A 10,276-nucleotide genomic window follows, 5' to 3' on the forward strand; every position below is an offset into this window, starting at 1 on the left:
GACTTTTTTTAAATGTTGGATATGTTCCTGTAAGGATGGCGAGAAAACAATGATGTCATCCATATATGCAAGGCAACAGGCTCCAAATAAGTCACCAAATAAGGAATCTATTACCCTTTGAAAAGTTGCAGGTGCATTAGTCAGGCCAAAGGGCATTCTGATAAACTCGTAATGTCCTCCCTCCGCCGAAAATGCTGTTTTCTGGATGTCGTCCTTGTGCATCTCTATCTGGTGGTAACCACTGGCTAAATCCAGTATTGAAAAATATTTCGATTTCCCAATTCTATCCAAGACATCGTTTATTATTGGCATAGGGTACTTGTCTTTTATGGTTTTCTCATTTAGCTTTCTAAAATCTACAACTAGACGCCACTTTCTTTTTCCTGAGGCATCGGCTTTTTTTGGCACAAGCCAAACCGGTGCACTTCAAGGAGAGTGACTATTACTTATTATTTTATTATCGAGTAATTATACCATACACCCATAGGGTGAAATGGTATATTAAAGTCGCCAAAATGTATCTAACAGGCAGAAGGAAGCATCTCCGACCCCACAAAGTATATATATTCTTGATCAGGATCAACAACCGAGTCGATCTAGCCATGTCCGTCTGTCCGTCCGTCCGTCTGTCCGTCCGTCCGTCCGTCCGTCCGTCCGTCCGTCCGTCCGTCCGTCCGTCCGTCCGTCTGTCCGTATGAACACCTAGATCTCGGAGACTATAAGAGCTAGAGCCACCAAATGTAGACTCGTGTAGTATGTAGAGTGATCAAGTTTATTTCAAATTTTTGCCACGCCCCTTTCCGCCCCCGCAATTTAAAAAAAGTGTTTATCTCAAAAACTATTCTAGCTAGAGACACCATATTTGGTATGTATATTCGCTTAGTAAATGCACACATTTTGTATGTATAAAAATTTTGCCACACCCTTTTCCGTCCCCGTAATTTGAAAAACTTGATTATCTCCCGTATTTTTTTACCTCATGCAATCAAATTTGGCACACTTAAATTTAATACTAATATCTATCAAAATACCAAAATTTGATTTAGTTATGCATATAAACGTTTTTCCATAAGGCCGGAGTTGGCCGTTTGCTGGTGGGGGCGCTAGGGTGCTCGTATGATTGAGTGAGCGAGATACTAAGATATGCTTGTAAGAAGCATGTGAAAATGCTTGAAATATTTGCTTTACTGGTGTATGGTATACCAAAGTCGGCGAGACGACTTACTTACTTCATTTTTTTAATTGTTCCTTTACCTCAATTCTTTCATGGAACCCATACCTATAGGGTCTTGTATAAATCGGGATATCATCTTTAGTCAAAATCTTATGTTTGACTTCGTTTGTAAATGATAGTTGCTTACTGTCATCATAAAAGATGTCAGAAAATTCAACACAAATGTCTTTTAATAATTGGATTTCTTCTGAGTTGATATGTGCAGTTCTAATTACTTTGTTAAAATCAAATGAGCTTAAATCTGTTTCATTATCATTTTGGAAAGCGATGTTTACTTCTTTATGCTGACCTTTGGAATATGAATTTAATTGAAGTGGTTGGTCAAAACATATACTTTTATGTGAGTCGGAGTAATTTGTTATTTCGACCCAACTGAAGTTATTTTCTGCTGAATATAATCCGTTTGAAATAAAAAGGTCATTATCTTGTTGTATTTCCTGACAAAGAAAAGTGCCTTCTTTAGGGTTAACAGGGATCTTGATTAGTTTGCTGGTTGAATGCTCAATCTCTTTGGTTAAATTCATTAAACATGTCTAGTAAACATGCTGAATATAGTGCATGTGTATTTATAATTGTTTTTATAATTCTTGGCTCGGTTAGTTTAATATGTTGTTCACTTGGAACAAATTGAGGGTCAATAAAAGAAGTAGTAGACCCTGTGTCGATCAAAAGGTTTGTTGAGGAACCAATTGTCATTTAACTTACATTGCTATACGCAGCAAGGCAAGGACTCATGAATGATCTTGCACATCTCACAATGCTTTTGTTTTTGTATTTTCTCTTAAGTTTTCTAGAATATACTGGCGCCAGTCTGGATGCTCTGTCTCTGTCACTCTTTATAAACCTATATGACCTACGTAGTTACGTAAGAATTGAAAATTTAGTAATAAGCAAGCAAACGAACGATCAAGACGAGTTCTAGCAGTGGCAGACACAGTTCAGTAACATTGAAGTAAAAATAAAGTTAAGTTCTTATGAGATATTAAACACAGTGGTTTATTGTTCATCATAATTTGGTCCTTCGAGCCGGATCGTTGGGCATTGTTTGTTTGTTACTCATTGCTTAATAATTTGTTGCAACGTGCTTGCAATTAATTGTTAACCTCAAAGTTAGTAGTCGATAGTTCTGGCCTACTATCGAATAGACAATCGCGTGCTTATTGGAAAAAGCGCGGACAAACGGTGGCGCCACTCGCCTATCGGTATCTGTTATCGATATAATCGACGAGATCGTGAGGGAACACATCTCTGGGAGAAACACGCGTCTTGAAATTTTTGGTCCACACAAGCAGTGGAAATTTCTTGACATCTCATCATGGAGGAAATGAAAATATTCATAAAGGCCAGAGGAAGATTGAAGACAACCATTACCCGCATATATGGATATGCAGAGAATCCTGCACAGGATGCCGACGTCTTCGCAATTGACACCAAATTGGAAACTTTGTCCAATGCGTGGAACGAGTTCGTGAAGTCTGGCGACGAATTGGCCAAATACGACAAACTAGAGGGTTATGTGGACCCTACCGAAGACTTCGGGATATACGAGGAGAAATATGAAATAGCAAATGCCCGCCTTAAGGCTTTACGAGCTGCCTTGGCTCCGTCTGGCAAGTTGGAAGAAATCGGCGCGGCTGGTAACGATGGTTCGCTCTTCCAAGGAATTCTGCAACAAATGCAGAATCAACAGCAACAACTACAACTCCAGATGCAGGGTCAAATGGAACACCAGCGGCGTCAAATGGAACTCCAGATGCAGAGTCAAATGGAACACCAGCAACGGCAAATGGAGCAGCAACTATTGGTTGAGAGATTGCTCTCGCCACAGCAATCTTCGTCTTCGTCAGGCTCACAGTCGGTTGCAACAGCGGCACCAAGAGATTGTGAGTTACCGAAAATCAACATCAAGCCCTTCGGTGGAGATTACAAGGAATGCCATGCCTTTAAAGACCTGTTTAAGAGTACCATTCACGGAAAGACAACTTTGACGAATATCCAAAAGTTTCATCACCTGAAGTCATGCGTCATAGGAGAAGCAGCGATACTCATCCAGCATTTGCCCGTGGTGGCATCAAATTACGACGTTGCATGGAAATCATTGCAGCGAGCAAACCGAGGGATGAAAAAGGAAAAAGGCAAGCACGCACCATGCTTGCCATTACAGGTAATTGTACGAAATGTCATAGTACTGAGCACATACTGTCGGCTTGTCCTCAATTCCAGAGCTTGACTGTCAAGCAACGTTACACCTTTGCGAAGGAGAAACATATGTGTTTTAATTGTTTTAGAACTGGACATGGAGTAAGCGCTTGTGGCTCGAAGTCTTCTTGCAAGTATTGCAAGCGCCTCCATTATTCTATGCTGCATTCTGAAGGCCATTCTACACAGCATAATGGCTCAGAGCAGCACCAAGGCAACTCAGGCCAGGTTTCTGAGGAGTCACCAGCGGCATCAGCGATAGCAATGATGAATGTTACCAGACCCAGTAAGCCAAATGGCCAACGAAGAAGCACTCTACCTACTGCATTGGTACACGTCCGAAATTCTCAAGGAGCCTTGCTGACGTGCCGAAATTTATTGGATAGCGCCTCAGACTGGTCATTCATTTCGGAACAGTGCGTACAGACGTTGGGGCTTGCACGTTCGCCATTTCGAGTTGCCACATCGGGCATCTCAGACGTCAAGGCAGGAATAACAAGAGGTTTCTGCTCTCTCCAGATGATGTCTCGTGTGTCGAGTCATTGCATCGATATTAAAGCTCACATTTTAGGAAAGATCACCTCACCATTGGCACGTGAAAACATTGATGCTTCATCACTGTCGGTATTTAATGGATACCAAATGGCTGACCCTGACTTCAGAACTAACGCCTCAATCGACATTTTGCTGGGCAATGATTGCATTTGGTTAGTTCTTACCGGAGAGAAGTTATGCGATGGTCAAGGGCACCCTATTGCAGTTAACACCATATTTGGATGGGTAATCACATCGGTATACACTTCAAGATTGCAAACATCATCTACGTCATTGCTGACTACGGTTAATATAGATGGACTACTGCAAAGATTTTGGGAACTAGAGGAAGTTCCATCACACACAACTGTAAACGAAGAGGATGAAAAGGTCGAAACGCACTTCCGGCGTACCCACAACCGCAACTCGAATGGAAGATACATAGTCGATTTGCCCTTCAAGGAACAAAACCCACAATTTGCGGATACATTTCAAGGAGCGAGATCGCGCTTTCTCGCAGTCGAGCGTCGTCTAATGAAGGACTCCAGCTTGAAGTTAAAATATACTCAGTTTATGAGAGAGTATATCCAGCTGGGTCACATGAAGGAAGTAGCTGCAGACGAAGACACAAACGTATGTAAGAAGTCATTCTATTTGCCACACCATCCAGTCATAGGCGCCAAGCTGCGGGTGGTGTTCGATGGATCATTTCAAGATCGGGATGGACGATCTCTTAACGACGCACTTCACATTGGCCCATGTATACAACGCAACCTCTTCAACGTTTGTCTGCGTTTTCGAATGCACAGATTCGTATTTTCTGCGGACATCGTCAAAATGTTCAGACAGATTTTAGTGGCCCCTGAACATCAGAATTTTCAACGAATCCTTTGGAGAGAAGACCCTAAGGAACCATTGAAGCATTACAAGTTGACCACAGTCACCTATGGCACAGCATGTGCACCGTTTCTGGCAGTTAGAGTGCTGGAACAACTGGCAACTGATCACGAATACGAGCTTCCAAGGGCGGCTAGGATACTTTTGGATGATTTCTACGTCGATGACGTACTGACAGGAGCCATGAACGAACAAGAACTGCTCGACATTAAGGAAGAGCTGATACTCCTTATGTCACGGGCACAATTGGAGCTAAGCAAATGGGTCTCGAATTGTAAACGAATTGCCAGCAACGAGGGAAATGAAATCGATTTCTCAAAGATGGCAGCAAAGGTGCTTGGGCTGCATTGGCGTCCTGGAGAAGACGTCCTAACATATAAGGTTTCATTATCGGAATATATGACTGGTACGAAGCGACAAGTGCTATCTGACACGGCACGCATCTTTGACCCACTCGGCATTTTGGCGCCAGTTGTGATCAAGTTTAAAATTCTGCTCCAAGAAATTTGGCTGCTTAATCTGGATTGGGACTCGGAACTGCCAACGAAGCAAGCGCACTTATGGCAAACGTTCAGAAAGGACATTTTCACTCAATCAACCCGATGACATCGAACTGCATGGATTTTCAGATGCTTCGTTAAAGGCTTACTCTGCTGTCATTTACAACCGTGTGACACACCTAGAATTGCTGCTGAAACATGAGCATAAGGTCAATCTTCGTCCAGGAGTTTCAGCAATGTTTGTAATAATTCGCCAGAAATATTGGATCATTGGCGCACGAAACCTTATTCGACGTATCACACATGAGAGTTTAAACTGTTTTAGACAGCGCCATCACACAGCAAATCAGTTTATGGCCAATTTACCGGCTGTTCGAGTGCGACAAGCCTTTCCATTTGAGCATACTGGATGCGATTATGCTGGACCTATCCTGCTGAAGGTTCACAAGGGACGAAACCCCAGGAAGGAAAAGGGCTACATTTGCCTGTTTGTATGTATGGTTACTTGAGCTCTTCATCTGGAGCTGGCCACTGATCTCAGCACCGACACATTCTTGGCGGCATTAAAACGTTTTATGGCTCGTCGTGGGAAATGCTCCCAAATGTATAGCGATAACGGGCGCAACTTTGTTGGTGCAAAAAGTGCACTAGACGAAATGGTACAGCTTCTCGCTTCACGCGAGCACAATGACGTCGTTTCAAAAGCGCTTGCGGATCAAGGCATCAAATGGAATTTTATTCCTCCATATTCACCACACTGGGGTGGTAAGTGGGAGTCGGCAGTACGCTCGGTTAAGCTGCATTTGAGACGTGTAATAGGAACGATCGTCCTCACCTTTGAGCAGATGCACACACTGCTCTCGCAAATAGAATCTGTCGTTAATTCGCGACCATTGTGCACAGCATCGGATACTGAAATTGCCTACCTGTCACCGGCACATTTCTTAATTGGCAGAACTTATACAGCAGTTCCTGAAGACGGCTATTTTCAGATTCCGACCAATCGATTGAGCTACTGGCAGCATGTTCAAGCAATGCTTCAAGGATTTTGGAAGCGTTGGCATCAAGAATACTTGACATCGCTACAACAGCGCCCGAAATGGACCACTAAGTTACCAAACATTGCGATCGGTAATCTTGTACTGATCAAGGACTCTAACGCGCCTCCATCGGCATGGCTCTTAGGACGGGTAACTCAGGTGTTCACAGGAGCTGATGGCCTCGTCAGAGCGGTTCAGGTTCTCACCAAATCAGGAGAAGTCACTCGCCCTATCACGAAGATTGCAGCCCTACCGGGTTCAGAAACAGAGTTTCAGGGGGGGCGGGATGTTGAGGAACCAATTGTCATTTAACTTACATTGCTATACGCAGCAAGGCAAGGACTCATGAATGATCTTGCACATCTCACAATGCTTTTGTTTTTGTATTTTCTCTTAAGTTTTCTAGAATATACTGGCGCCAGTCTGGTATGCTCTGTCTCTGTCATTCTTTATAAACCTATATGACCTACGTAGTTACGTAAGAATTGAAAATTTAGTAATAAGCAAGCAAACGAACGATCAAGACGTGTTCTAGCAGTGGCAGATACAGTTCAGTAACATTGAAGTAAAAATAAAGTTAAGTTCTTATGAGATATTAACCATCTCATGCCCGATGTTGCATATACGCAACATTGGATTTATAAGCCTATAACTACCGTTGTTTTAAATTTTTTGTTTTGAAACTTTCGCTGAAATATAGCTGCATGTGCTAAGTGAGCTTACAGCTAGTTGTTCGGCAGTCAGCTGCACACGCGTTCAGTTTGTAGCTATTCTCCCGAGAGCATAGTGAAAAAATGAGATCTGTAAAAACACGTGGTTTTAAATTAGTGTTTAAAATCAATTAAACAATTACTTCATCGTAAATCTAAGTTCAACAACTTGTTAAAGATAGGTAAGAGAGTATATAAAAAAAAAAACCAATGAAAAAACTATTTAGTTTGTTTGTAATAATTTTGTAAATGTAGTGTTGCGTATATGCAACATTGGGCTACTGTGGAAATTTTGGAAAAATAAAATTTTTTCTGTATACAGATTCTCCAAAAGGTCTGACTCAAGCTGAGATTGAAAAATTTGCCAACTTTGATTGGGATGATTCGGGTGATGAGGAAAATGAAGAAGAAGAAGATCGAAATATGGAGGAAATTAAAGAAGTAACTTTGCAAAATTTGGATAACAGAGCTGAAAATGTGCAAGTTAGATTGATTGACCAACTTATTAGATGCGAAAATGATGGAGAATTGAATGAAAATGAAAACGTTGTACAGGAGGTAGTGGAACTAATTGATTTGAGGAATTTGAAGTGGAGGAGTACAAAGTTTATGGAAAGTGAGACCACTTGGAAAAGTGAATTACGCAGCAATGCCGTGAAAAACCCCATCAAATATTTTAGTATTTTTTTTGCGGATGAACTGGGGCAGAAAATATGAGAGGAAACGAACTTATATGCCATTTAAACGAAGAGCGTAGAATTGAAATGCACTGAAATGTTTGTTGGCATACTTCTTTACCTTGCAGTTGTGAAAATACCAGCTTATAGAATGGCGTGGGCGATGGATTTCAAACTAGCGGCCGTTGCAAATGCATTACAGATTTGAAAAAATTAAACAGTTTTTCCATTTGAACGACAATTCTAATCAGCCTCATAAGGGAACACCTGAATATGACAAGTTATATCCACTCCTATATCACTCCTTTTGACAAAGAATTCATCCTCATTATCACCAACTCCATTATGACCACCTCCGTTATCACCAGCCCGATTATCACCAGCTCCATCTTCACCAGCTCCTTCTACGGGCTCTAAGTCAAACCCCCCTAAAAGAGCTTATGTTGCAGACCCAGCAAAGTCACTACGACTTGATGGTTATAATCATTGGCCGAAATGGGGAACAAGAGGAAGATGTAGAGTATGCAGATCGGGATTTTCAAGCTGTAAATGTAGCAAGTGTAATGTGCACTTGTGCTCCAATCCCCAAAAAAATTGTTTTGTGTCCTATCATACATAAATATTAATAAACGGCATTTGAAAAAAAAAAGAATTTGACTTCAAATATATAACACAATTGCCCAATGTTGCATATACGCAACATCCTGTAGCTCTTGAACCAGGAAACCAGGGACATTCAAATTTTTTCAGCTGATATTAAGGTCAAGTCTAGCTTATATGTTCAAAATGTTCAAAAAAATTTTAGCCACGCCCAATTTAATTCGGGCATGAGAGGGTTAAACACAGTGGTTTATTGTTCATCAAGGTTTAATTTTTTACCAAATGGGAATTGAATTTGAACATATGGTAAAATTGAGCCATGTGTGTGCATGGTTATGTAGCCTGCTTTGATGTTGAGGCTACATACTGAAAATTTTGGTCATCATTAATGTTGTGCAACTCATCTCTTTTTATACCATACACCCATAGGGTGAAATGGTATATTAAAGTCGCCAAAATGTATGTAACAGGCAGAAGGAAGCATCTCCGACCCCACAAAGTATATATATTCTTGATCAGGATCAACAACCGAGTCGATCGTCCGTCCGTCCGTCCGTATGAACACCTAGATCTCGGAGACTATAAGAGCTAGAGCCACCAAATTTGGTATGCAGTCTCGTGTAGTATGTACGCTTATCGAGTTTGTTTCAAATTTTTGCCACGCCCCCTTCCGCCCCCGGAATTTACAAAAAACTGATTTTCTTAAAAACTATGAAAGCTACCGACATTACATTTGGTATGTAAGCTAGCTTAATAGACGCGCAGATATTGACTATTTAAAAATTTTGCCACGCCCATTTCCGCCCCTGCTAATTAACCAAACCTGATTTTCTTGAAAACTAACAAAGCTAAAGTCACCAAATTTAGTATGTATACTAGCTTAGTATGCGCGCAGAATATATATATTTTAATATGTTGCCACGCCCACTTCCGCGTCCATAATTTAGAAAAAACCGATTGACTCTTCCAATTTTTTGACCATTGCGATCAAATTCGGCAGACTAATTAATCTTATCTATTTCTACCAAACTACCAAATTTGATTGAAATCGGACTAGAAACATACAAAATATACGTATGAACGTATTTTGCTACGCGATCCCTAAGGGCAGAATTGGCCGTTGGCTAGTGGCGGCGCTGGAATGCTCGTGTGTTTGTAGAGTGAGCGAGATAGCATATGGTATGAGGCATGTTAAAACAATTTAATAGACATACATTTGGTTTTCGAAATTTTAAATATTTGTTTCACCTGGTGTATGGTATACCCAAGTCGGCGAGACGACTTACTTACTTCATTTTTATTTGATTACTGTTGTTTGTGTTGGATTTTGCAGACTTGTTAGAGAAGTTGGAATTTCTAGTTTGGGTACTATAGTTTCCCCAATTTTTCTGTCTCTGTCGGTCACTTTGTTGCTCATTGTCGTACTTTTTTTGTTTAAATGGTCTTTGATTGTTGTTACTGTAATTATTTGTTTTTCCCTCTTGAGACCAATTTCTCTCCCTTTTTTGTTGGTTTCGGGGCCCAAACGATTCCGAATTTCGACCATTATACGTTGTTCTTTCAAAGCTCTGATTTATTCGCCTAGCTTCTCTTTGACTAGTATAAACTTCCTTTTCCGCAATTGCTATTTCATGTGCTGTAACGATATCCGTGGGGTCTCTGCCTCGAACTATTGAACCTAAAGGTCCACGAAGTCCCTTCAGAAAAGTGGTTAGACATTGGTTAAGAACAAATTCTTTCTTTGTTTGTATGATAGTTGGATTGGTATCCTTTTGGTCAATGATGTTTAGTAGAGCTCTTTGAATATTTGTGATTTTTTCGTATAATATCTCTACCGGATGGCTTTGCAGTGTTAATATTCCAAGTTCGGCTATTAGATTATACT

At 40.9% G+C, this 10,276-nt stretch overlaps 1 protein-coding gene across 1 annotated transcript; it reads left to right on the forward strand.

The window, feature by feature from the left end:
• The first annotated feature begins 6,020 nt into the window (after positions 1 to 6,020).
• LOC124461165 lies at positions 6,021 to 8,208 on the forward strand. The gene is made up of 2 exons (XM_047012716.1): positions 6,021 to 6,660; positions 8,108 to 8,208. The coding sequence occupies exons 1-2, from the start codon at positions 6,021 to 6,023 to the stop codon at positions 8,206 to 8,208; spliced, it is 741 nt and encodes a 246-aa protein (XP_046868672.1).
• Positions 8,209 to 10,276: the final 2,068 nt, after the last annotated feature.

This window comes from Drosophila willistoni, unplaced genomic scaffold (assembly GCF_018902025.1).
Source record: "Drosophila willistoni isolate 14030-0811.24 unplaced genomic scaffold, UCI_dwil_1.1 Seg222, whole genome shotgun sequence".
NCBI lineage: Eukaryota > Metazoa > Arthropoda > Insecta > Diptera > Drosophilidae > Drosophila > Drosophila willistoni.

Excerpts from the sequence above, each read along its gene's own strand:
- LOC124461165 (XM_047012716.1), top strand. The coding sequence starts at position 6,021 with ATGGTACAGCTTCTCGCTTCACGCGAGCACAATGACGTCGTTTCAAAA. Across the intron at positions 6,661-8,107 it reads GAAGATTGCAGCCCTACCGG|AATTCATCCTCATTATCACC; the intron begins GTTCAGAAACAG and ends CTTTTGACAAAG.